Source organism: Myotis myotis, unplaced genomic scaffold (assembly GCF_014108235.1).
Source record: "Myotis myotis isolate mMyoMyo1 unplaced genomic scaffold, mMyoMyo1.p scaffold_m19_p_9, whole genome shotgun sequence".
NCBI classification, from domain to species: Eukaryota; Metazoa; Chordata; class Mammalia; order Chiroptera; family Vespertilionidae; genus Myotis; species Myotis myotis.
Genome location: NW_023416401.1, coordinates 19012798 through 19040777, shown reverse-complemented (window position 1 = coordinate 19040777; position 27980 = coordinate 19012798). Strand labels below are relative to the sequence as shown.

At 48.2% G+C, this 27980-nt stretch overlaps 2 protein-coding genes across 63 annotated transcripts in view; one reads left to right on the top strand and one right to left on the bottom strand.

Annotated features, from left to right (window-relative positions):
* The window catches only part of KIAA1328 (KIAA1328 ortholog), a 176906-nt gene extending 166282 nt beyond the window's left edge, over positions 1-10624 (top strand). For 10 of the 13 annotated variants that reach the window (XM_036321358.1, XM_036321364.1, XM_036321368.1 and 7 more), the window contains one exon: positions 7630-10624. In XM_036321358.1, coding sequence (XP_036177251.1) covers positions 7630-7840 — 211 coding nt within the window. In that variant the 3' untranslated portion in view covers positions 7841-10624. The remainder of the gene's footprint in view (positions 1-7629) is intronic. The other 3 variants (XM_036321359.1, XM_036321360.1, XM_036321361.1) reach the window with 1 other exon arrangement.
* Positions 10625-21175: 10551 nt separating this feature from the next.
* Positions 21176-27980, bottom strand: part of CELF4 (CUGBP Elav-like family member 4) — a 270758-nt gene continuing 263953 nt past the window's right edge. For 38 of the 50 annotated variants that reach the window (XM_036323029.1, XM_036323019.1, XM_036323031.1 and 35 more), the window contains one exon: positions 21176-22658. Coding sequence is in view for 18 of the 50 variants with exons in the window: in XM_036323019.1 (XP_036178912.1) it covers positions 22632-22658 (27 nt within the window). In the remaining 32 variants the exon portion in view is untranslated. Of the gene's footprint in view, positions 22659-24617; positions 24705-27980 lie in introns of all 50 variants that reach the window. The other 12 variants (XM_036323012.1, XM_036323028.1, XM_036323016.1 and 9 more) reach the window with 1 other exon arrangement.

Sequence of the window (27980 nt, the reverse complement as noted above, 5' to 3'; positions counted from 1 at the left end):
CCCAATTCAACAAGACAGCCGTGTCCTCAGTCGCCAGCCCTTGCCACGTGTGCCTCCGTACCCCTGCACTCCACCTCCGCAGCTCCTCTGAGTCTCAGTGTGCTTTTCTCTTTCCTTCTAGTTGTAGAATTTCCACTCAGCCATTCTTCCTGTAGTTCTGGATGATGTCCGTTTTCCCACCATCCTTCTTAGAGGCCCCTGTAGAAGGGTCAGGGAGGACCCTTTCAAGAATCTATTTTCTAATGAGTTTTTACTGATACCACTGTTTGTACTAGTAACTACTTAAGCCCTTGTGCTTACTTGGGACAATTGCAATGGTAATATATATGTTTTAAAGTAACATATAAATCACTTACAATCATACCACCTACTGTATATATCACTTATTATTTTAATACTAGAGGCCTGGTGCATGAAATTCATGCACTCGGGGGGTCCCTCAACCCGGCCTGTGCCCTCTCACAGTCCAGGAGCCCTTGGGGAATGTTGCAGAGGTAGGAGAGGCTCCCGCCACCGATGCTGCGCTCACCATCAGTGAGCCTGGCCTCTGGATGAGTGGCACACCCCCTGTGGGAGCGCACTGACCACAGGGGGCAGCTCCTGTGTTGAGCATCTGCCCCCTAGTGATCAGTGTGCGTCATAGTGACGGGTCCTTCCACGTTTGGTCAATTTGCATATTAGCCTTTTATTATATAGCACGGCCAGTGCACGTCATGGCAGCTCCTGCATTGAGCATCTGCCCCCTAATGATCCATGTGCATCATAGCTACCAGTCAGACAGACAGACACTTAGCCTTTTATATATATAGATTTAGTAGATCTTTGTTTTGCTTCTTATACACTTCTCTTTCTTTAGACTGTTTTTTTTTTCTAAATTATAAACTACCAGGAATTTTTTCTAAATTATAAACTACCTGGAAAAAGCATACACTCTTCTTTGTATTAACCATTTCATAAATAAATTAAAAAGAGGCAGGTAGGGGAGGTTAGGGGAAGGCCAAGGGGAGGAAAAAAAAGGAGACATATATAATACTCTTTGTAATACTTTAAGCAATAAAACAATTTAAAAAAAGAGGCTGGTAGGAATTAGTGGTGCTAAATAAAATTGCCTAAATTGGTCTGTTAGCAAGGTTGATTGTTGGGATGAAAATGTCCATGTTTCTCTCATAAGTTACCTTAGGAATGCAACAGTGTGACTGTGTTACTGGTGAAACTTCTCTCCTTTTTTTTTTTTCTTCTTTATTGCATCTGTGTACAAATGTAATCTGAGGCGTAAGTCACTGCTATAAAATGTCTCGTTTTCTAAACATGACTCCTACATCTCTTTGAGATGAGATAAATGTGTGTTAAAGTTAAATCTCGCAATTAGAATGAATTTCTTTGTGGAGGAAACGTGATTAAGCAGCTCTTCCTGGTTAAGGATGCAGCAGGCAGAGGCACTGACCAAGGATGTGCTCAGACCTGCTGCTTCTAGTCCACTCTGTCCTTTCCTGGAGATGAGGCGGCTTTGGCACCCAGACTGCATCTGGAAGCCGAACTAAGAGTGTTTCTCTTGTTCTGAGTCTCTCTTTAGACACCAAAATAACGTTGGATTTTCACCTTCGTATAAACCATTTATTTACTTTTACCTATTCCTTCCATTTATCATAGGTTTTGATCCAAACGAGGAATGTCAGGTTCAATTTTTCTGCTGGCCCAGGGCCAGCTCTGATGAGCCAGAAGATCCCAGTCTTCCCATTAGTCTTCCTCAGACTTGGTCTTTCTTACTGACACCTCTTCTATTTCAATATCAAATTCATGGGACTTTTCCTTGTCATCCAGTTTTCTAAATTCTTCCAAACTGGGATAGATGGTTGATCTGTCTGGGCCATTTTACTGCCAGGGCACTGGGGAAACCCACGGGGCCTGGCAGGCTTGGTAATGCTGTGTTAAAACTGGTGTTTCCTCATCAGTTCCTGCTTTTCCCACTCCGTGTGTTTACAACCACTGAAATGTTTCCACTCTGTTTGGCTACACTAGTTTTCTCCTCATTGACTCCCCTTCCTTTCTCCCTTTCTACAGAATCGTTCTAATTCTCCCAGCACTAAAGGAAGTTGGGACGGTAAATAGGGTACAGTTTCCTGCACTGTTTCTCCCCCCCCCCCCAGTAGCAGAGTCACAGGGGAGGGACATTGGGTGCACTCTCATATCTTTCATCGTGAAGAGCATCTGGGGACCATGGTGCCAATCCGGCAGGATGGTGTTTACGGCATCTTAGGGCTTCACCTCAGTGTCCCATCTTGCGTTTAATAGGGGAGTTGGATACCCACCATGTGTTGTTGCCCTTAACCTTCCCTAAATGGCTGGATGTTCTCCCATCTCCAATGTTCACTTTAGGTGTGTGTCATAGACAATGGCCAGTGGGCTCACATATTAACTCAAACATGCTTCTCCATGAAGCTGCATCAAGAGTTAGGGAAACAGTCTCAGAGCTCACCATCCTGCACTTACCGACAAAGTAGGCAAGCCCTCTAACCATACACCCACCGAGCTCTATGCTTCATGATTTTGCCCTCTGCCAGTCTGTATCACCTTCTTTGTGGCAAGAGGATGGAGAGATGTAATTGTTATCTTAAATTGGAAGAATTTCCTCCCAAAGAACTCCTGTTTTCTCCCAGCTTCTCCTGTGTCTCTGAGAGTGAGCAGGACACCTTGCTTCACAGTCACTGTCCCTGTGTCAGCACTAAACACCTAGCTTTACTGAAGCCTGAAGCTAACCGCCTGTGGCACACAGTGTGTGTGTGTGTGTGTGTGTGTGTGTGTGTGTGTATGTGTGTGTAGAGGATAGGGTTGTTTCTTTTCTGTTGGGTTGTTCTTTCTAATAGGTTCATATAAAGGTTATAAAGTCCATCTATCCATATTGTCTTTCTCTGTGGAAGTACAAACAGTCATAAAACAGAACACTCCCGTTCAGTTTTGTAATCTTAAATTTCAAACAACGCACTGATGAATTATTTATGTTATAGAATGTGTTTTCAATAATGTGTAGCATAAAATGGGATGAGTGCTTATCCATACGTGCCCTGGACTTTCTAAAGTGCGTGCTAACGAGCAGGGTCACCCAGCGTCACTGTGGCCTGGTAACGTGCAAGGCAAGCGCTCCTCCCCTTGCCCCCGGCTTCTGCATTACGTTCGCCAGCAGTCAGCTCGCTGCTTCGACTGTGGAGCCTCGCAGTAACACTCTTTGACTCCAAGCTGCCTCATGGTGCTTTTCTCTCAGCATAACCGACACTGGGCTCTATAAATTTTATTTGTCGTTCTGGCTTTCAGCCATACTAACTTAGGCTTTAATTCATAATTAGTAGGAAGTCACAATTCCATAGAAAAGAGAACATTTTATATTAAATGGCCATTATCTAACATCATGATTTCACAAAATGATTAAGATGCTAGAAAATAAGTAAGCTACCTTAAGGTTTCCAATACTTAAAGTGCATGCATAGGGAGGAGGGGTGATAATTTGTTTTAATCTATGTATATAGTTCCTGCTACAATGACAAAAATAAAAATGCTTTTTTTTAATGTTATTTTTATAGTTGTACAAATGATCAGATTTGCCCAAATTTGCTTTCTCTATCAAAATCTCTGAGATCATGTACATTACTTGCATATCTCGTGACAATCTTTAACACAAATTTCCAAACGACAATAGTAAAAAGCCAAGAGCAGATAGCTCATGAACCTTGAATGGTGGGTCTTGTTGAAGAAGATTGGGTAACTTTTGGAAGTCAGTTTCTGTTCATGATAATATCTTTGTGTGAAGACTTAACTCAGGACTGAGAGCCAGGAGAAAAAATGATGCAGGTCCACAGTCCCTCATCCAAAACTCTCGGAACCAAATGTTTTTCAGAATTCACAGGGTGTGTGTTTTTTTATAATTTCATAGATGTGTTCTTTTTTAAAATATATTTTTATTGATTTCAGAAAGGAAGGGAGAGGGAGAGAGAGATGGAAACATCAATGGTGAGAAAGAATCATTGATCAGCTGCCTCCTGCATGCCCCCCACTGTGGACTGAGCCTGAAACCCAGGCATGTGCCCTGACTGGGAACCAAACTGTGACCTGGTTCATAGGTTGACGCTCAACCACTGAGCCACAGCAGCCGGGCAGGTCCACTTTTTAAAGCCCCAACACAATAGATGATACTGACTTCGTAAATCTGGAGGTTGGGACCACAAAATTGGTATAGAAATAGGAGTCAAAATTTTGAGCCAATAGTTTCAGTTTAACTGTCTCTATAGAACTGATGGCATTAGGAAGGCAGAAGAGAACTCACAGCAGCTCTAACTTCTCCAATCCCCACACCAGAACGACGCCTGAGCTTCGCACCTGCTCGTAGACTGTGGGCACTGGTTGGCATGGATGTCAGAAAAAAAAACTACCAATCACACTGGGTCACTGATAGACACCTGTATTCAATGTCTCTGAAAGGAAGGTAGATACTAGATCTTTGTGAACCTGGCTAGTTTATAGCAGGATAAAAGCAAACCTAATTTGAGCTACTTTATCTGAGATTTCCTAAAACCTTCACTGTGTCTTCCATTTTTTGCTTATTGAACAAGTTATGTCGACATTATCTGTGTGAATGTGGTAGAAAGGACGTTCAAGAAAGGCATTCTGTAAAGGAAATGTTTTCAAGCAAATTGTCCTTAAATCAACACTAATTGCCAAATACTGACTTTTTCCCCCCCTTAAGATAATGGAACAGGAATGCTAAATACAGAATTTAGCGAGGGTAAGATAATAAAAGCTATGGGGATTCTTTTAAATGAAAGCAATGGCATATCCATAAAATAGAACCCTGCTGCAGCTCCCAGGAATTAGGTAGATCCATATGCACGATTGTGGAACAATCTCCGAAACATTCCAGTGAGGGGAAAAGCAGAGCGTAGATCAGTACATAAGCACAGCTCAGTTTAAGTTTGTAAATACATGTGTGTATATTTGTGTAATTACATGCATGCATTTAATTATACAAAAAAAGATTCGGAAGCACATATACTAAACTGTTTACAGTGCTCTCTGGGAAGGCTAATGGGGTTTGCATTTGGTTGGAGGATAGGGTGTTGAGAGGACTTGCATTTTTCTTTGTATAATTCTATGTATTTCAGTTTTTATAATGGAGACATATTCTTATATTATTTGAACAATTTAAAATTTTTAAGAAAATAATGACAAGGTAGTTTCATTCATTATTTATCGAGTACTTGGCATTAAAGATACAGTGGTTTCTGCTCTTATATTGCTTCCAGTGTAACAAGGGAGGAAGATACTAAACAAATCTATATAAATAAATAATTATAAATTGTGAGAAGTGCTATAAAGTAAAGCAAATTATTATGAGAAGAAAAATAATTGGGGCAATCTAATTTACATACTGGGGTTAAAGAAGTCCTCTCTGAAATAGTGATATTTTAATTGACATCTAGTAGGATGAAGAATAGTTATCCAAGCCCCAAAAACAGGGGAAGTAAAAGGAAAAATAAATGAGTGAGACTATATCAAACTAAAAAGCTTCTACTCAGCAAAAGAAACCATCAACAAAACAAAGAGGCAGCCAACCTAATAGGAGAAGATATTTGCAAACAATACATCCAATAAGGGGCTAATATCCAAAATATAAATATAAATATATAAAGAACTCATTCAACTCAACAACAACAAAACAATCAAATTTAAAAATGGGTAGAGACCTGAACAGACACTTTTCCAGGGAAGACATACAGATGGCCAATAGATATATTAGTATTCATAAAGATATGTGTACCCCTATACTCATTATAGCATTATTTATAACTAGAGGCCCAGTGCACGAATTTGAGCATGGGTGGGGTCCAGCCGGCCAACACCAATGGGAGCCCATCAGGCCAGGCTGGTTGGGGGAGGGGCCGCGGGCAGTTGGCCAGCCGGCCTCACCCCCAATCAGGGTGTTGGGGGCCGATCGGGGACCGGGCCAGCCTGGGGGAGGCCCAATCGGGGCCCAGATCAGGCTGGTTGGCTGCCACAGTGTGCATCATAGCCACTGGTCATTCCAGTCATTCTGGTCATTACGCCATTCTGGTCTCTGGTCTTTTATATATATAGAAAGCCAATACATTATAAACAGCCCAAGTGCCCTTCAACAGATGATTGGCTAAAGAAGGTGTGGTACATATATACAATGGAATACCACTCGGCCATAAAAAAAAAAGACAAAATATTGCCATTTGCAACATGGATGGATCTTGAGATTATTATGCTAAGTGAAATAAGTCAGAAGGAAAAGGACAAGAACCATATGGTTTCACTCATGTGGGATATAAAACACATGAACAAAACAAAAAACACACAAATAAACTCTTAGATACAGACAACAAGAATTATGGTTACCAAAGGGGAAAGGGATGGGGAAGGAATGAAGAGGGTAAAGTGCCGGGAGCCGGTCCATGCTTGCTGTTTCAAGGGACCTGGCATATATGGCATACTGTTCTTAATATGTTTGCTCACCTTCTTGGCACTATGTGTTTTAACCAAGGTCTCTGAGAAAGGTTGTTTCCCCAGGTAGGGATTTTCCCCTGAAGTTAGGGAGGGAATAAAACCTCTTAACTAAGTGCCAGGTGGGTAATTAATCACTTTAACTAAGAACAATCATACTTAAGCTATATAATCTTTACTCCCTGGAATGGAGATAAGAAACGCCCTAACCTTTGGAATAGAGATTGATAGGATTGGAATCAACTGGTATAAATACAGATGTAACAAGACAGAACTTAGAAGACAGAACCTACACAGAACTTAGAGACAGAAGAACTTCGCTGGTGAGAACATGGCAAAAGATCCTGGACAGAAACTGGCAACAGAACCTAGAGACAGAACCTAGCGAGAGAACATGGCAAAAGATCCTGGACTGAACCTGACTACAGAAATTGGCAAGAGAACCTGACTAGAACCTGGTGACTGAACCTGGCTAGAGAACCTAGCCAGAACCTGGATGAAGAACCTGGCTACAGAATCTGGTGACCGAACCTGGCTGGGGAACCTGGCTGGGGAACCTAGCAAGAGAACATGGACACAGAACCTGGCTGGAGATCCTAAGCAGAACCTCTCTGGAGATCCAGACCAGAACTTGGCTGGAGATCCTGGCTAGGCTGCTGATCAACTGAACACTGTCTCCGTGTCCTTCCTTCTTCGCCGACTCCGTCTACGCCTTTGGGAACCCCTGGACCTGCTGGGGTTGGACCCCGGCAATAAAGGGGGCCAAATATGTGGTAATGGAAGGCGACCAGACTTCCGGTGGTGAGCACAAAATGTTTGTAGATGTTATATTATAAAGTTGTACACCTGAAATTTATATACTGTCAACCAATGTTATCCCAATAAATGTAATAAAAATTTTTAAAGATTAAAGAAAAAAAATGTTAGAAGTGAGCAGAAGAGAAGAGCTTATGGATGGACAGAGGGTGCCTTCTGGTGTGACCTTCCCTAAGCGCCCCTGAGAGGCCCTCTTGCACCGGATGTCCCGTTCTGGCCCTGGGCAGCCGTCTCTGTGGGCTCCTTGGGTTCTCTGTTCCCCTGGTCTGATCATTCTCTGTCTGGTTGTGTGTGTTGCAGGTATGAGACATCTCTGTTGGATTTAGTTCAATCTTTGAGCCCAAAGTCTGCTGCTAAACCTCAGCCCCATCCCTGCAGAGAAGCCGGGGCCTGGAATCACAGCACTTGCCGACTCAGTTCTCTAAAATCAACCCGGAAGAAGATGGGGGCAGGCAGGACCCCCGATGACCTACAGGAGAATCAAATTCTAGAAGACATCTTTTTCATTTGACACTGAAGCAGTTGATACAAAATTTCCATAAGCACTTTGTAGGTTTCTTAATATACCGATCTAGGACTTTTAAGTTTTAATTGCAAGTAATTGTGTCTCTCCTTTCGCAGGGCCCTTTCTCACCAGCATTCTGTTATGTATTGATTATAGAAATCATCCTAACAACCCCAGTGTGTTTTGACCAGACCCATCAGTAGCTAACACATTAGGGGGGTGGGATGGCAGGCAGTATCTTTTCTATGCCAAGCAGAGATGAGAAAATTCAACATGGTGGAGGCCATTGCATATGCAGCCTTGCTTCAAAAGTCTTTCCTTCTCAATATTTGCTGGAAAAGGTTGGCTCACTTTTGTACACAAGGAAAACCTATCTACTGAAATATTCCTCCAATTTAAAAGTAGCCCCTTGTAACATAAGCAATTTCAGGCGGACAGACCCTTTTACCTCTTACCCTGTTCTCTCCGCACCTACATCTAAGTGTAGTCATTTAATTCTGAAGCTGGAGTTGGTGCACCTGTTATCACAAGCAACACTGAAGGCCAAGTGTGAGTCAGTCATTGGTCATCAGCCTGGCAGCTGTGCATCCCATGACCAAAAGGGCTCAGTGGGCTCGAGGGAGGGACCCACAGGACCCACCCAACCCCTGGAAACCGGCATGAACTCACACAAGAGTGGCCGCACCATTGGAGGCAGAAGCCTGAAATACTTTTCCTACCATGCACCAATTTCCCTGGATGAATAAGAGTAATCTCTCCGTATTTTGTTGATCCAAGTGTCCCATGGTTGTGTCTGGAGAAGATACCACTGGAGGGACAGTAGCCTCAGTTCCTGCAGGCTGATAGGCTTTCTCCAGCCCTCCTCTTTCATGAGGATCCAAGACCCTGGCTGCCCAGGGCTAATGTCCCATGCCTCCAAAGAGCCACCTCTACTCACCCGGTTATGCTCTGCCACCCCCAGCAGAGCCTCCCCATTTCCCACTGGACTTCCCCTTGACCCAGAGAAAGACTCCTGTCCAGCAGAGCTCTGAGCTCCATCCTTCAGCTTACTATAGCTCAGCGGCCTCTCAGGCTGCTGGCTGGGTGATGACCGCACAGAGCCAGTGAGTCGAACCCTTTCCAGGCACTGGAGCAAGGGGAAGATGTGTCCCCCGGTGTGTATTACTGCATGACTGTTTGACATGGACGGTGCTGCTTTTCTCTCCCTCTCACCAGCCCCAGGCTTGAACTAGGAGCAAGACTCTGTCATTCGGAATTGGTAGGCAGGTCAGACCCCCTCACCCCCCGGGGCAGCTGCACTGAGTGAGCCTGCATGGCTTCCCTGAATTCTCCATCAAAATAGATGATTTCCGCCTACAAAGCCATGAGCAGCCTCCCTGCCTGGACAGATCTAAATCGCACTGTCTCTCAGGCTGAGCCCGTCACCTCCCCCACCTTCCTTCACTCCGGTCTCTTGTGCTTCGGAGCCTCCCAACACCATATTCTTGATCCACAGTAAATACAAGGTCAGGACTGAGTTGGAGACATTCACTTGAAACGTTTAAAAATCCTTGCCGACTACAATGTCCTTTTCAAGTTCACCCCCATGAAAGTCGCCGACTCAATGTCATCCTATTTCAGAAAGCGTGTGGAAAATGGGTGGCCATTTTCTCAGTTAGGTTTGCAGACCATATATTCTCGCTCCATGTGTTATGACCACCTAAGTGCACCCAACTCCCAGGGGTCATCCAGACCACACTCCTCCCTTCCGGCCACCAGTGGCCTCCACCCTCCAGGGTCAGTGGATGCCAGAAGGACCGAAAAGAGAACTGTGGCTTCTTTAAGAAGCTTGTTTGCCTTTAGAAGAGTCATAAGTGAGATCTAAACTGAAGGCTTTGGGGGTCACATGCCACAGAATGGAATTTGTTTCTTTACCTCCCCTTAATGAGCAACTTGGAAGAGCAAAGATTGATTTCCAGCAGAGTATCAATCAACATTTTTCATATGCCACCTTCCCCACCATGTGTATCCATCCTGTGGGCACTTCCTGGGTGTCAGTGAGATGTGAATTTGTACCTAATCTAATGTTTTCATTATGAATTGAATCCTGGCACATAGGAATCTGCCTTTTCCTTTCTGTGAAGTGACTGTTCGGGATTTGCTTGCCCAGCCTCTAGCCAATCCCCCAAAACAAGACTGGACACATGCCCTAGTCAGTTTGGCTCAGTGGATAGAGCGTCAGCCTGCAGACTGAAGGGTCCCGGGTTCAATTCCAGTCAAGGGCACATGCCCAGGTTGCGGGCTCAGTCTCCCATAAGGCATTGATGTTTCTATCTCTCTCTCCCTTCCTCTCTGAAATGAATAAAAATATTTAAAAATAAAAAGGGGGGCAGACTGGACATATATTGGAGGTGCTGTGGGTAGTGCTGCGACATTACCCCCCGGTACCCACCATTCTGCGAGAGAAAAGCCAATGTTTGCAAAATGGAAAAGGGCAAAGTATGTCCATTGGAGCTCCAGAAGTAGAGCCGAGTGCTTGATTTAGAAAGCCCAGGCCAATCAAGGAGATGCTTTTGCCAACAGTCACCCTCCCAGGGGCACACTTGTGTTTCCAAGCCCAGATGTCATGGGGAGGGAGGGACAGGCTAAAGGAGCAGAGCTGGATGAATCCCACAATCACTAGGGTGCTGGGGGCTCTGCACACTCCCTCCAGCGCACACCTTCTCCCCAGCTAGGTGTGCATTATTTTTAATGTGGGCAACTGTTTATATACATGTGAGATTTTAAGTTAATAAATTACCTCCATGGCCATTGTCCCCGTGTGGTTTTGATATTGAATTATCCCTCATCAGATCAGTGGACACAGCTTGTAAGGAAGAGCAGAGCCCCAGGTCACCGAATGTCCTTTCCCTCAGTACTTGCTAAAGCAACGGGAGCTGTGGTCCACTGAGAAAGGACATGGTCACCACATCCTAACAGGTGGCCTTGGTCAACTCCAGCTCACACCCGTCACATGGACACCCAGCCTTTTCTGTCTCCGCTCTTTCAGACAGAAAAATAGTCCTGCCTAGTTGGCTCTAGGTGCTGGGAGAATGTGGGCAAGGGCTTGAGTGCAGAAATGCCCAGCTCTGAGGTCACACCTGTGGCAGCCAGAGACCCATCCTGCCTGTTTCCTAAGCAGCTTGCACCTTCACCTGAACAAGGAGACGGCAGCTTCCCTTCAGAGGCAAAGGTGGCAAGAGTAGAACCATCATGCAACCAGCTCCCAAACTGAAAATGAAATGTTTGCCCCCCATTGTCAGAAGGTCCCCCTGAGCCTAGGAACAAAGCTGGAAATGAGTGGGGTGAGGGTGACACCCTAGTCCTCAGGGGGAGGGAGGGACTGACCCCGCAGCCAGAGAAACAGTTTACAAAGTTACTGGTCATGGTTTCTCAGAGTTGTGGTTCAAGGTAGGCTGCCGAAGCCCCTGGGGTTCCATTGTTCCACTCGGAAGTGGGACCTTCTAGCCCCTCAAGCTTCAGCTTCACAGCGATGCTCCCTGCCTGCCTCCTCCACACACACTGAGAACTGAGTGAGCACCCAGAAAATGCACACCCCTACCCCTACCCGAACCCCATCCCCCTCCAGAGCCACAGAGTTCCACGGATGGGCTGGACCGTATGGCCCATACAATCCACCACTTTCCTTACACAGATGAAGAAAGTCCCGGGCAATGTGACCTGTGAGCTCCCGCGTCCTGTCAGTGGCAGGTCTGGCCGCTGAGCCTGTACCTCCCCATGAAAGCACATCACTGCCTCGGTCTGTTGTGTTCCCAGGTGAATGGTTTTTAGAATCTCAACTTGGACTGAACATGCCACCACCATCTCAGAAGTACAGGCCACTTGGCCAAGGTGAGCACACACTTAGCAAGTCCTCTACTTGGCACCACCACACAGATAATGGCCTGAGGCCCAGGTAGGCCACCTGTTCTGCAGGTATAAACTGGTTTTCTCCCTCATCCTTTCCTTCCCCGCCCTTCAGCCCTTTGCATTCTGAGGTGGGTTGGTCTGGTGCTGGGCTGAGGGGGCTGGAGGAGGGGAAGGTTGCTCCCGGCTCCTTGTCGCTGCCAGTTGGACGGGATGAACTTCGCAGCCCAGTTTTGGGCTTTCTCTTCCCCCCGCCCCCACCCACTGGAGGTGATTTAAGCCTGTTGGAATTATACAACATTGGGAAACGGTAAACTGTGTAAATTTGCTGTGTTTCCAGGGACAGTTATTTATGGAGGGGCATTCTTAACTCAAGTGCAGAAGTGTTAAATCATTATAATAAATTCACGCTATTCAGACTTTCTTACATTGTAATAAATTTTTTCTAAGCATGAATGAGGAGATATTCCTCTAATATACCATTATGTATTTCTTCTCAAAATGACACAGCTTACTATATCAACTTGGAGAATAACAGAAGGAGATTTACTGCGTTGGAGGAAAAATAGTTGAGTAGCAGTGAGTCTGAGAAAGGACTTGGGAGCACTGACCCCAACAGAGCTTTCCTACCCCCGGGAGGAGCAGCAGGTGCACCCACTGCAGCGGGGGGATGGCCGGGGTGCAGCCCTGAAATCTCCCAGCTGAGCTTCGGAAGAACCTTCGAGCAGGGAAATGGGGCCAGGGACCCAGCGGCCTCTGTGGGGTCGCGCCCAGGAGGGGGGTGTCCGAGTGGGGCTCTATCAGAAATGAAAGCTCTCTCTCCCATGTGAGATCCTTTCTAAAGCTTCCGTCTGGGAGAGCAGCTGTCCTCTCTCATCACCTGTCTCAGCCTGCTCGCTGGATGCACATTTGGACCAAAGGATTCGTAGCTTTCACCAGATTCTCAAAAGAACCTGTAGTCCACAGAGGTCAGGAATCACCGGTATCCGGTAAAACCTGAAGCATTGGACTGTCCACTCTGCACTAGGCAGCCCCCCGACACAGGGCCCGGCTCCTGCAGCTGGAACTGGGGCTGCAGTGGAGCTCTCAGGGTCAGGGCACCACCCAGAGGGGCATCACCCAGAATTTCCCCAGAAGATGGGACATTTGAGCTGGACAAAGGCCTGGAGACGGAACTCCAGGGAGAGCGCTTAGGGCAGACTTGGAGAAGCCGCGGGGCCCAGTGGGAAGAGACCTTCATGGGTTCCGGGATTTGGCAACCGTTTATAGTTTCCCTCGTGCTCCGTCAGAGGCTTAGGTTCAAGTCCTGGCTCTGCCACCATAGCTGTGTGACCCTGTGCAGGGCTCTGCACCTGTGCACCCTCAGTGCCTCTGTCTGCAAAACGCAGAGAGCACAGGTGGGCACCCCGCCTTGCTGGGTTCAGTCCACATGTAGGGCGATGAAGGGAGGCTCATGCACCTGCTGGGCAAACAGCTGCAAAGCACTTTAAACACATCGGGTGTGTTTATCATTACCCTGAAGGCTGGCAAGGGGCAGTGGGCCCCTCAGAAGCATGGAGGGCTGGGGAGTTCATGACAGCCAGGCAAAGCTCGGCCTGGCAGCTCCCAGCCATTGCTACCAATCGCTTCATGTCACCTCCTCAGGCGACGCTAGTGCCCTCCTCGGCCTCCAGCAGGACACCCCATGGCACCTCTGCCCAGTTTCAGAGTGTCATTTACTTCCGTTTCTCCCGCCAGCCTGGCTGCCTTCCCAGGAGTTGAGAGCCATGGCCTCATCCCCTGGGCCAGGTCCTGGCAGCCTCTGCCTGCACAGCCCGACTCTCCAGGCCCCAGCCTTAGGACAGTCAGGTATAAACAAGGCCAAGAGCTGTTATGGAGAGGGGACCCTGAGTTGTGGCCCACCTGCCCCATTAGGGTCCTGTGGGTCACTCACCACCCTTCCTTCTCCCCGTCCCCTCCCCAGTCTCCACTCTCCACCTCTAGTATTTTCTAGCCGCCCCTCTCTCCTCAGGACTAAAGATGATCTTGTTTGGCTGGGCAGGCTGTTCCTGGGAGGGGAGGGGGCAGGCACCCCCGGGAGCCAGGGCCAGGGGGCATCTCACTGAAGGGCTGCAGACAGCCTCCTCACACTGCCCATGGCACCCACTTCTCATGTCCATGCTGGGGGATTTCTCCTTTCAGGTTCCCAGCGCTTTCGGGGGGGGGGGGGGCGGGCTGGTCTCTGCCATCCCTCCTCCCCTGGCCCCGTCCAAGTACCAAGCACTGAGAGCTCCCCAGCTGATGCTGCAACTGGCCAATGTTTCACTTTGAAGTCAGACTTACAGTAAAGTTTTGGAAATAACACAAAGGACCTCGAGTACTCTTCACCTACTTGTTCTCACACATATATAAACACAGCATTGCTTCTTTTCTGAAATGTTTGAGAGTAAATTGCAGACATAATACTCTTCTTTCCCCTAATAGTTCAGCATATGTTTCCTATATTCTCTTATACAGCCATAGTACAATGATCAGGGAGTTAGCACTAATACGCTGCCATTATCTAATCTGCAGGCCTTATTTCAATTTTGCAACGTTTCATTTTGAACTTTTCTTTTGAAGGAAAGGTTTCCTTACCTCAAATGTCCCTTTAAAATATATATATATTTAAATATATTTTTCTTGATTTCAGAGTGGAAGGGAGAAGGAGAGAGAGATAGAAACATCAATGATGAGAGAGAATCATGGATCGGCTGCCTCCTTCACGCACCCCATTGGGGATCGAGCCTGCCACCCAGGCATGTGCCCTTGACCAGAATCGAACCTGAGACCTTTCAGTCAGCAGGCCCAGGCTCTATCCACTGAGCCAAACTGGCCAGGGCTCAAATGTCCCTTTTTAACAATAGAAAAATAAATTCTAGCCGGGTATCGAATGTATAATCATAAGTTGCTTTTAGTTGACATGCGTCTGTAGGCAAGTACAAACCATTTCTTTTGTAGCATGTTCCCCAATTTAGGTTTGTTTCCTTCTAATTAAATTCAGACTCTGCATTTTCCGCGAGAATAGTGATGCTGTAAATCATACCGCAAGGCCCAGGGTCATCATTTCTTTCATCCCAGGTGATGCTAACTTTGATCACCTGGTTAAGTTGACGCCTGCCAGCTTCCTCCACTGCACAATTACAAACTTTCCTTTGTAATTTACATCGTGGGGGGGGGGGGGGGTCGGTGGGCGGGGCGATACTTTGAGACCATGTCAATATTGTTTCTCATCTATCCTTTACCCACAGTTACAGCACCCTTGATGATGCTGATGATTCGCCACATTCCACAAAATCCTGTCTCTGCTGGGCCCCACTCCGTCCAACCAGCCCAGTGCTAGGGGTCCAATCAGAGAAGGAGCCCGATTACTTCCTGTCCCCAGAGCCTCCAGCTGGGGAGGGAGCTACAGCCTCAGAGCACAGGGCAGTGGGAATGCGCTCCGTTTGAGCTTCAGCCCCTGAGCTAAGGTCAGGGAGGGTTTGAGTGGTCAGAAACCTGGGATAGCATGAGAATCTGTGTCCATTACCCACCTTTGGGGGCCCCAATCAGACCCTGTCCCAAATGCCTGTCATCCAAGGAACCCGCAAGGTACTAAGGGGACCAGAACCACTGGGCTGCCTTTGGATCCCTGGTCAGAGCTGGGCTTGGGGGGCTGGGGGCAGAGGAGCCCTGCTAAGGGTGTGCCAGGCCTGGGGCGCTTCCGAAGGGGCTCATGAGAAGCATTCGTGTCTCCCCCCCCCCCACCCCCCGCCTCCACACTGCTGTTTATGCATGCAGCAAACATTACCGAGCACCTACTCTGTGCCAGGCATTGAGTTGAGCAGATGCTCCCCAGTCCCTGATTAAGTGGGTTTGCCTGGAGCCCAAAGGCCTCTTTAGGCCCCGGCACTCGGGCCAGGCAGCAGGTGCCTCTGCCCAGGACTGAAGGCAGAATCGAGAGAACTGCTGAGTCCTCTAATCCAGGTGACTTTGAGGGCGTGTCCCTCCTCTGCCTTCTCTCTTCCCCTCGCCTCCCCAGCACTTAGCGGAGAGCTCCAGGCACCTGGGAGCTGGGCCCAACCTTTGAGACCCAGGACACGGCTCACTATGCGAGGAAGGAAGCAGAGGTCTGTGCCTCCCCAACACAGCCCCGCTCCGCTCTGTCCTGTGGTCCCACTGTGTGTCTCTGAGGCTTAAAAAGAGAGTCCAGGAAGAGCTTCAAGTGAAGAGGCATTTCCCATGTGACACAGTGAGTAGGAGCATGGGAGCTGCCCCAAGGGACCTGTGGTTTTCAGCACCCCTTCGGCCTGTCTATAAAGTGGGTCCAGTGTGGTTGGGGAGCTTAACTGAGATGGCATGCCTGGCAGTCAGTAAGTGGATTGTTTTTAAATAAGGCCCCACGAGCTCCTCAGTATATTCCCGCCTACCTAAGACATCCTGTGGTTCTTCAGAAGGCCTGGGGTCCTTTCTTCCTCCATGCCCCCTCCCTTGGGATCCATGTAGCCCGGACGCCCTTTAATACTCGCCCAGGTGTCTCCTCCTCCCTCCCCAGTCTGGGCTACTTGCCTCCCTCTCGGGCTTTCCTGGGCCCGCCCAGTTCTATCACGTGAGCCTGCGGTGGTCTTTTGCTTTGATGTCAGCGAAATTCTTTTTTTTATTGAATGTATTGGGGTGACAGTGACCTCGGTTGATAAAATTATGTAGGTTTCAGGTGTACAATTCTGTAAAAGGGGTACTTCAGATGGGGAATGGGCACAGCTGACTTTTAATCTGGGCTTTAATACTTTCTTGCAATGTGATTGCGGGCAAGTTACTTACCATCCCAGGTCTCTGATTGTTCTTCTATAAAGTAATGCTCCTGCAGGATTACTTCTAGGACTAGAGATAATACCCATAATGCACTGGCTCGTGCACTGTCTTCATCACTCCAGCCCAGGCCTTTGCACAGGACCCTTCGTCCGTGCACTCTACATTCTGGTTGAGCAGGTTAGGGAACACCTATACCCCCTATCCCAAGGTAATTTTCATTAAAAAGCAGCAGAACTAAGTGAGGCCCAAGTCTAACCCAAAGAAAAAGCCCCAACAGTGGGATCCAAGGCCCTGAGCAGGACTGGAGGGCAGGGGGCAGATGTGTTGGATAGTGCCCTCATGTTAGTTCCGGGGGGCTGTCCATGGAGCCCATGCCCTGCTGGTCATGCAGGATGAAAATGAACCTCAGTTGCCTTGCTCTGAAGTCCTTCTTTGGACCCCAAAGGAAGAGTGGAAGGGATACAAGGTTGGCAGCACCTGGGCCCACTGGATTCCTGCCAGCCCACGGCCCCTGCCCCGTTAGCTGGGCCCCAGGAGCAGGCAGGGAGAGAGGGGCGATGGCAAAGATGATTCCAGAAGACTCCGGGACAGAGGAACCTCCACACCTCACTTGGAGGAGGACAGGACCTTCAGAAATGATTAAAATTGCCCCTTGATTTGAGTGATGGAGAACCAGTTGGCACGGATCTTAAGAATTAGCTTACGGTTTTCTCCAGAGTTTAGTGTGCTGGGGAAAAGAGCTGACACAGCTCAGGGGGTTCTTGAACTTCCAGTAGCTGCATAAAATGTTAATAAGTATTACATTTATTTCCATTGAATCCCCCCTCCTCACTAATAGGAGCTGTGTGGGTCTTTGGGTTGTGTCTCTCCTTCCATGCTCCCTCTGTCCCCATGGCCAGCGGTGCTCCCAGGCAGGGAGAACCCTGAACTCATTAGCAGCACATTTGTAACTTCTCACTCACCTTTAGGTAGTTCAGTTCCAACCCAGAAAATCAAGGAAAGAAGGGAAGAAAAGGACTAGTGCCTGAGTCAGTATAGCTGGTGCCATTTCTTAAAGGTAAAATTGGAACTGTTAAGAAAAACTGTTGAGATGGAGGAGGGAAGGGACATGGAGACGGAGGAGGATTGGCGGAGAGCAGCTGTGGGAAAGTTTATAACCACGGGAGACAAGATGCAGACAGACCTGGCCTTGAACCTGACCTGGGTCATCTCGGCAAGAACTTAACCTCTCTGAGCTGTTGCCTTGCCAGAAAAATAAGATGACACCTACCTCAGAGAATTAGATGAGATTATCATCAGGTCGCTCTTAGCAGTGTCTAGCCCAGAGCAAGCACCCCCTAAATGACAGCTACACCCATGCCTCAAAGAGAAGAGCCCCCCTGAGGGGAGTGTGACTGGAGGGTGATTCCTCTACTCATCCAGTGGGGTCCTGGCAGCCCCAGGCCTGGGCTTAGCTCTGGGACTCCCTGGGGAAGTGGTGGGAGCCTGGCACATCACTGCCTGGTGCTGGGTCTCCCTATTGAAAGAGGTTGATAGCAGAGTTCCTTACACCCCTGTCTGCGCATCTGCACACTGAAGCCCAGGGTCAACACCGACAGTGGATCACACCCGGAGTGGGTGGCTGGGTTCAGGGCTGGGAGAGGAGTGTTCATGGTACACTTTATCATAGTTTTTGAATTTTGAAATATATGAATATGTTACCTATTCAAAACATAGATAACATTTTTAAAATGCAAAGACCAAATCAATATGCAGTCCGAGGCCATATGAACCGGGAGGAGGATGGCTGCAGACAGTGGTGTTGGGAATACTCCTGGGAAAAAGAAGGGGTGAAGTGAGAGGAGGGGGCACAGGGGCATCAGCTCACTGGGGCCCCTGGAAAAGAGCGTGAGCGGTGAGAGACGGGTGTGCAGCTCCGCATGACAGGCATTCTCTGGGCATCACAGGCTGACTGGACTTGGGAGAAAACGACTTAAAGTGGTCTGGTGTCAAGTTCGAGCTTGTTCCAGTTGGAACGTGAATTGTCAATGGAATGGAACCAAGGAAGGAGGAGGGATCAGGGGTTGAACTATTCACTCAGAGTGTCTGTACTATACAGGAATATATAGCTCGGAATCCTTGGGGTGGGATGTGGCTGTGTGTGGCTGCATCTTATTTATTCCTCACAACTCTTGGGGGCATGCGTGTACGTATTATTATCCCAATTGTAGAGATAAGGAAATTGAGGCTCAGAGAGGCTAAGTGACTTTTCCAAAGTAACACTGAAGGTATTTGAGAGCCCTAGGATTTGCATCCCAGTTTGACGTCAAAGCCCATGCCCTTTTCACTCTGATGCACTAGTCTCCACCCTCCTCCTGGTCTGGGCAAATCCTGGTTAGACCTTCATGGAGGGTGCAAGAGGTTCGCTGAAGAGATAGGCTGGCATGAGGGAAGTGAAGCTGGGGAGACAGGGATGGAACTGGGGTGCTAGTGCTGGCTGTCCAGTCTCCCTGCGCTGCCCTCCCCCCCCCCCCCCCAACCACCACCAGGAGCCAGGCCTCGGAGCATCTGGTGGTGTTGAAGACCAGACTGTGTGGGGCAGAGGGCAGGTAAGCAGAGGGAGGGCAGTAGAGACAGGCAGGTAAGCACTTATCCAAGTCCTATTATTGCTTACAAAGCACTTGCTGAAGACCCACTTCCGGAACCTGCCTCAGGTATCTGGTTAGTTCTTTCCTTCCTTAACCCTCAGGCAGCATGAGTCAACAGGGACTGGGATCTGAGTGCCAGGAGCATGGTCTGCCGAAGGTGGGGCATCAGTGGGGGCTCAGAGTGTTTATCTGGGGCAGATTCCATTTGGGGAGATGGAATGGCATCCACAAGTCTGATACTGTCACCTTGGGCGGGGTGGGGCCCCGAGCTCACTGCCCAGATGTCCCTATCTGCCTCACAGGGTGAGAATGCTCATTTGGGTTCAACCCAGGGGTAAGTCCCCCACTGGCCCTGCACTCCTATGCCAGGGGGAGCTTCAGGTTTGCCCACGAGGGCTTGGGTCACTCTTGTGGGTGGGGAAGCCCTGGGACATGTGTCTCGCTCTATTGGTGCTGTGTGCAGGTGGGATCCAGCTCAGAACAGGAAAAGAGAGGGGAGCTGTGAACTGAAAGGTCTCAGTACACACTTTTCGGGTGAGCATCACACAGAAAGGAGAAAAGGGAGAGAACGTGTGAGAGAAGATAAGAGTACAAAGTGGGTAGATGAAAAGCAGAAAGGCCTTTGAAAGTGCCGCCTGGAACAGGCTGGAGGGAGGCCTGGGGCTGCCCTTGGGTAAGGCTGGGGGAGGCCACAGCTCCCCCCATGCTGTGCAGGGGGCACAGCTGCCCAACAAGCCGGAGCCAGCCCTTGGGCACTGTGCAGCCTGGGAAGCATGAGGGAACTGGAGTACCTCCTCCGGAAATGGCCCCGCGGCTGGGATTGCTTCCGAAGGACGTGGTGGGTCATGGGAGTGCCTTATGCAAGTATCCCCTTTTCATTAAGTTTGAGATGAAAGGTTTAGAATAATGGCAGAGGAAGGTGAGCCATAGAGCGTAAGCAGAAATTAATGAGGACTGTGGCTTGGGTTTTCTTAACACTGCAAACCAGGGGTTCTTAACCAGGGGTGATGGATGAGCTGCAGGGTCCCCGATCGCTCCGTGATCGTGTGCAAACTGACTTGATAGTTTTCCAGGAATCCTGAATCCCCCCGAGGTTAATGAGTTGTATTCCCTCTCACATGTGCTGGGCATACATTAGTTACTTGGTGTGTGGTTTTTATACAGAGGGTTTCTTTTCTGGAACTGACACAGTCACATCGCGGCCCGTGTTTTCATCCTCCTCTCGGTCAACCATGCCTGGAACGGAGAACTCGGCTGACCTGCTTCGCAGCCCAGGCCCCTTGGGCCGAGGCACAGCTGGCCAGACTCTGAGAAGCACAGACTGAAAAAGAGCCTTGTGTTTTTTTGTTTTGTTTTTTTTTTTAAACTGTGCTTTATTTAGGGCTAAGCTGGAGAAAGCGTCATCCAATAGTTACAGAAGGTTACAAGGAGTTTTAGGGAGTTGAGTGTGAAAAGAGCAGTTGTACTGAACTGCAGCGGTTTTGTTTTGTTTTGTTTACAACATCTGGACATCCTAAAAGGAGGAGCCAAGAGAAAGAAAAAGAAAAGTTTAAAAATAATAAATAACCAACAAAATAGAAAGAAAGGAAAGGCAGGAGGTCCGAGAGGAACCAGCTAAAACAAAACAGGAAAAACATGGTAGGTCCACACGCCCCCTGGCCTCACGCTGACCTGACGTCAGTGAGGAGGGTAACAGGGCAAATACCAAAGCAAGTCTTCCCAATGGCGCAAATAAATTATAATAAATATGTTATCCTTTAAAATATACGCGTTCTTAAATAAATCAGCGCTTTTCTGATTCTGAGTTTTTTTTAAGCAATGTCTTTTTTTAACTGCTCTAAAGTCATTTACCAAAGATAAATATCGTGCTTTCATTAAATAGTTTTCCTTGTTTTTTTCTCTATCATTACAATTAAAAGTCCTACAAAATATGCAAATTTATTTACAGAAAAACAGAGCCGGCATCATTTAAACATCCCTGTTTTTCAAAATTCCTTGTAAACAGTTTCAGAAATTCTTCAAAGATTGTTTTTTTTTCTCTCTCTTGTTTAAGGTTTTGTGTGTGTGTGTGTGTGTGTGTGTGTGTGTGTGTGTGTGTTGTTTAGTTGTTTTAAGATGAAAGTTCCCAGGTCCCCTTGCCCGGAAGTCTCTGGAGCAAGCATGGAAGGCGAGTGAAGCGAAGGTCCAGGGCTTTCGGAGAGCGACGAGCGCACAGCTCCGGCGAAGCGAGGTGAGGGCGGCTGGGCCTTCCTGCCCTGGCGCGGCCTCCAGGCGGTGGGCAGCCAGGAGCCCGCAGGTCTGGGCCATCGGCCTGGCCCTCGGGGTCAATGGTGTCGCCATCGGACAGCACTCACTCGCGGGGAGAAGGGATTGATGCTCAGTCTAAACTCTACAAAAGTACAGTCCTACAACATCTGGGATTTTAGCAGTAATGCTAACTTCTATAAGTTTTTTTTTTCCTTTTTTATTATTTTTTTATTTTTTGCTTTCCTCTAATTTTTCTTCTATTATATAGGTATTTTAAACTTCTCCTTTTTAAAATTCTGTACAACTATTATGTTTGTAAGAGGGGGAAGAGTTAGAAGCATTTACAGACTTTTCACAACAATTCTCTTGCCTTGTGAGTCCCTTTTTTCCCCTCGTTTTCTCACACTTTACAGTTAAGGAGCTTTAATATTTTTGCTGCTTTCCCCAAATACCCACCAATTTGTTCCTCTTAACAGCTCCATCCAGACATATAATACAGAAAACCATAGGAAAGTGTCTAAGACTTGAATGAGGGTAATCAAAGCGCCTCTCGAAGTATCAAAGAACTATTATCTTGCTGTTTTAAAAGCATTTAAGCATTATTTTTCCTTTTTTTGTGTTTTTGTGTTTTTTGTGTTTTTTTTTTACTTTTTTCTTACATTTTTCATAGAATCGCTCTAAGCTGTTTCGAGAACAGCCAGGAGGCAGGAAGGAGGTGCTCCTCCGTTCCCCCTGTGTTTGACATAGAGCTACACATCTGCAATAAAAAGTTTGGTCCTTTGGTCCCTAAATAGCTAAAGGAATGACAGATAGAGATGCTCCGGCGGCCTCCCAGCCGCCCCTGGGGACCAGGCCCCGCACACCGCTCGCCCCAGCCTGCCGCAGGCGCCCACGGGCTGGAAAGCCCCGGGGATCGGTAAGCAGCGCAGCGTCTCTTTCCAGTTCCCAGCCCTTCAGCCTCCCCATCTGGTCTCAAGTTATTTTGTTTTAAAAGTTGCCTTTTTTGTATGTTTTTTTTCTCAATTTTTCTTCTTCTTCTTCTTCTTTATGTCATATGTATTTTCCCCAAACACGTGCCCTCTGAACTCCATAGACGCTATACTTCCCTTGAAGAAATGTTACAGTCACAGAGTGTCTGGAGTCCTCAGCTTGCTTGGTATTGGCTGATATGTCAAAGGTGTCATCCAACAGTTCTCATTTATAAATAGAGAGAGAGAGAGGTTTGTTTTTTAATGTAGCCCGTTCAGCATCCTGCCCTAAAATGAAGAAAATCAGGGCTGATTAAGCAAAGAGAGGAAACACAAAATGCATCCAAACACCAAAAGGAGCCTGCCTGGGGCGGGGGGGGTGAGGGGGGTTCTGGGGGTGGCAGGAGGGAGGGAAGGACCAGGATGAGAATTAGTCATGATCATGATACATAAAGAAGAAATTGACTCTTCTCTTCAGAGCAAGAAACCACTGAGAGGTCTAGTCGTGAAGGTTGTGGGAAGGGGTCTTGATTCAGGTTCCTTCAGAGTTCTAGATTGGGGGAGGGCTCAGTCTAAGGGATGAATTTGGGACTGTGGGATATGAATTCATAATTAAACTGATCTCTGAGGGACCTATCCCAGATACAATATGTATACAGAAGCCTAGCAAACAAGATAGCACAATCTAGCAGCCCAGCCCCACTCCTCCCCGACTTGAGGAAAAGGCAGAAAGATCCATGACATGAATTTTGCTGAATCCTTGCCCAGTTTCCACCAACCACTCCTTTCCCAAGGTCAGTAACTATTTGCGAGGCTACGTGTATATATATATGTATATCTGGATATATGTGTAGAATATATTCACCTGCACATATGTGGATATACATGAATATGTGTGTATGTATATGCATAGATACACACATATACACACACTTAATGTTTTTCTCATACATGCCAGGGAATTTAGAGGAAATTCAGATCTTCAAGGGGTGGATGGGAGAACCTAAAAGAAGTTAGAACGGATTTAATCATCAAACATAACTCAGTTCTTGATTTCGTTTTGAATGGTGGCTTTTTGGCGTTTTGTTTTGCTTTTAAGAAAAAAATCATGATCTGACTAGAATCAGAAGGAGAATGCTTAATCACTGTGAATTAACAAATGAGACTCATCTCCATTCTAGCAAGCAGCTTCCACTTATACATGGGGGTGACTGGTTACACCAAGAGAGTTAGAACTGCAAAGCCCCAGGTGGAGGGGCCCACGTCATGCGTATATCAATCCATGCTGGCAGGTTTTCACACTGTTGATTCAACAAACAGCAAACCGTACACAGCAGTCTAAACAATTACAACACCAAATAAAATAATAATAAAATTAAAAAACACTTGTCAAGGACCCTTTTTCAGTTGTAAACAAAAAGGTGCATTTTGCTTTTTCAAAACCAACCAAAAAGCCCTCCCGACACCCCAGGCCCCCGGGTCCCCTGCCCACATTTAATTTAGCAGAAGTGGCTAAAATACAAACCTTACAATTGTTAACAGGCTCTCTCTCAGAGGCCTCTGGCTTTGTACTCTAGGTTTTTGGTTTAGAATTTTTTTTTTTTTTTTATCATTCTGTTACTATAGAGATTTTTTTTTTTTTTTTTTTTTTTTTTGGTTTTCCTTTTGAAGTGAGATTTAAAATGGCCTAACTGGAAAAAGACCAGACCCAGGGAAAGTGTCAATTGAAAAAGGCCCCCAAATTTCTAGAAAAAAATAAAATCACAATATTTTCAAGTGCAAGTAAATCAACCACGCATATTTTTAAGATGTTTTCCTTATTTTTTTTTTTTAAGAAAAAGATAATGGTTTGCACAGTTAAATGATCCCATGTTCAATAATTCAGGAATTCATCTTTATTTTTACTAATTTTTTGTGCTTTTGTTTTGTTTTTTTCTCTATGTGACATCTAGAGAAGCATAAAAAACGCTGAACAAGAAAAACCAAACAACAGAAAGTAAAACCACTGCAAGCACCAAGAACAAAACAAAAATGAGCACAGCAAAAAAGATCGTGGCAGCACAAAAGTCAAGAGAATGCACGTGTGATCATGACTGGCCAATCATCAACTGATACAACATCCAAGAAAAACGCTCCAATCACAGCACCTCCACGAAACTTGACGGCAATTGTCATGCAACCGATTCTTAGCCTTGTTACATGACGCCATCATGTCACACTGTGAACTTTGAGTTGATTTGAACTTACGGATGGGGGACTGTTTTCTCCACTCTCATGTGATTACGTGAACTTTATTCCTAGCTCAGCGCGAGACTGTGGTGGATTTGACTGGCTCTGGTTGGGTTGTTGGAATTTGATTGAATGACAAAAGAAGAAAAGATTTATATATATATATTTATATATGGAGAGAGAGAGAGAGGACAAGAGTGTGGGTAAGGGGGAAGGAAGAAGTGGGGCAGGGCGGGTGGGGTAGGGGGAGTGTGGGAGGGCGGGGAGAGTTGGGTGGAGGGTGAAGGAGGGCAAGGAAGAAGTTAAAACAAAATTAAAAGGAAAAATATTTATACAGCACCAGACCACAGCGTCAATCTAACAGCTCAGATGAGAGAACAGCAGTCAAATCATAAGAGAACCGAAAAGAACTCAAAGGATGGAGGAAGCGGCAGACGGACGACATGGGCACATCAACACACACACATACACGCACGGTTGTTTGTGCAGACACATGGGACACTGTGAACAGCAGCAGGACCTCACACAGGGCCACTGAGGGCATCCATCATGCGTTGGGAAGGGGGGTGGGGGCGGGGGCAGTTTGGCGAGGGGGCCAGAAAAAAATAAAACAGCCCCTTAAAACCACCTTGGCTGGCAAGCAGCTCGGCAGCACGTTTCTGCTTTCTATCACCCTTGATTCTTTCTCTCTCCCCCAGGTGCCGGGCTCTCCTCACCTCCCCAGCCTCCTGTGGCTTCAGCCTGTGGACCAGCAGGGGGAGCCTATCAGGTGACCTGATGGCCAGGTAGGTCAGAGGCTGGCTAAGGTGGCTGTTGGACCCATGAGGTCCATCCATGAGATACTTTGCTGCCACAGTACAGTCCACACTGGCAGCAACTCGGCCCTCCCACCCTTCGGGTCCCACCTGGGCCACCGTCCCCAGGGAAGGGAGCCTCCACTACAAGCGAACCCACTGCATGATGTTATAATCCTGTCCCCTTCCGCTCTGCCTCAACCCTCTTTCCTCAGAACAGGAATACCCTGAGTTTAGAGGAAATCACATCAACGTTCCTAGAAATCTATACACATGCCCTGGCACTAATCATGTCCCGATCACCTCTCACCCTGAGCTTTGCTCCCTGGGAGGCCCATGTGGCCAAAGGGAGGCTGCTCTGGGCACAGGGAGCCTTTAGGAGGCTCTGCAGCTGCAGCAGGATAAGGCTGGGCGGAAGACTGCAGGGCGCCCTGAAGGGCAGGTGATACAAGGACAGTCCCCCAGAAAGGGAGTGCTGTGGCCCCAGATCTCTCTCTCTGCTGCTGTCACTTTCGCTCTGCTGACCTCCCCTAATCCCCCTCCTCCTTCTCCATCCCTTTACAACCTCAGCCCTCCCTGTACAACCTTGCTGGCTGACCATCGCACAGCCCTGACCTGCCTTCTTTACGGGCAGAGCCCTAGGTGGCTGAGACTGGATTCCCTTCTCTTCACTTTGAGTTGTTTCCTCACCATTTCACGGTCCTTTGCCCCCACCCAGGGATGCTGGCCCAGGGTGGGGTCCCCAGTTCTATCCCTTGTCATGGTTACCCTTGACCTTGCTCCCCAGCCCCCTCCCCTTTGGTACTCAAGCATCAGGTTTATCTGCAGGGTTCCCCACCCACCAGGCTTCTACACGCAGCCCAGCTGACTTCCACTTTCAGCTTTGTTTTCCTTCAAGGGAAGGCGGAAGAGAAGCTTGGGATCGTGAAATGTCAGTGTGGACAAGCTGCAAAGCAGCTGAGAGGTGACTATTTTAAGCCCAAACCCAGCTCCAGCTCTGCCTTCACAGAACAACTCCCAGCCCCTCTTCCATCCAAGCCCCTGCCAACCTGGATTCTTGCTCACATAGACCACGGCCCATTGCATAACCTCCAAGTCCGGACATGCCACCCTCCCTGCAATACCACCCCCTTCCGGAAGACAGCCCTGAGACCCACCCAGGATATCTAACTGGCAGGTCCCTTTGGGTGGGAGGAGAGGCCTCAGAATGGAGGAGGGCAGCCATCAGGTGTGGGCTATGCAAGAACAACTAAGGGGTCCCCTGGAGACCTCTCTTTCCCCCTACCCCCTGGTCCTGAGCACTGAAAGGTATCCACTCCTCAGACTCCGCTCTGCTCCTGCCCCCAGCTTTCCTCCAACTGCCCTTCAGTGCCTGGCACTGTCCTAGGTGCTGGGGATCCAAACCTGCATGTCACACAGACCCTCCTCCTTAAAGCTCAATCCAGGGAACTTTCTCATACACTTGCATCTCACACACGCTTGGCCCCGACACACAGACACACACCCATTCAATCCCTAAGGGGCCAACTGCTCTCTTCACCAGGGAACAGGCTGTCTGCCTGCTGGGGGACTTCCCGGGTGCCCTCCTGAAGAGCCTCTGAGAGCGCAGCCCTGTGGCTGCACAGGGTCACTGGCCAGCATGGGGGAGCTTGAATCAGGCCAGGGAGGCTCCAGCTCATGACTGGGGTGAGGAAATGATGGCCAGGCCACAGCCATTTGGATGCTGGCCCTAAGCACAGCGGGGCTCTAGCCAGGGAAGGCCAGCCCCATGCAAGCCAGACCTAAAGCACCCGTGTCCCAACACTCAGAGCAGACCCTGTGCAGGAGCCCAGGATGCAGGAGGGACAGGACTCCCACTGGAGTCAGACATGATGCTCAGTGTCCTCCAACCCAGAACCACCTTAGCTTGGGGCCCAGCTCCTATTGTGAACTTAGTGGGACAGGGACTTGAGGTTCTGGCTGTAGACCTGGCCTTGCCCACAATTTCGTCCATTCTTCCTGTCTCTGTTTTCTTCCTCTTAGATTCCTGGAGAAACTCCTTCAGACCCTGCCTCCCTTTTTTGGAATCTCCACTTGAATGTCACTCTCTCTGGTAGATGGCCTACCCTGACTACCTGATTTAACCGTGGCCAACAATTCTGAGGCACTATGGAATTTACTCTGATCATACGTCATTGTTTATTGTCTCTCTCCCCTGCTTCGGACAGGACTCTTGCCGGTCTCACTGGGGGCACAGCACTGCCAAAGGGATGGGGGGAAGCGGGCTGCACAGCCTGTCTCTAGCCTGAGAAGTGCGCGGACCCTGCAGGAGCTCACAGCCATGGGCAAGCAGGCTGAAGGGGGGACTCTGGATGTCCTGGCATAGCTCCTCCCTCCCCACTTTCCCAGGCAGCCGCTTCACTCAGGGACACAGGTGGCCCATTAGAGGAGTGGCCCACGGTGTCTCCAGCTCAAGGCAGGACCCAGACTGAGCAGAAAGGGTGACGACTGCCCACCCATCCTGGCCTCGTACAGCAGGCAGGGAAATGGCCCCGGGTACAGCATCACTATCCTCAGCTTCTGTCCTCTCCGGTTTTGTAAAGTTCCC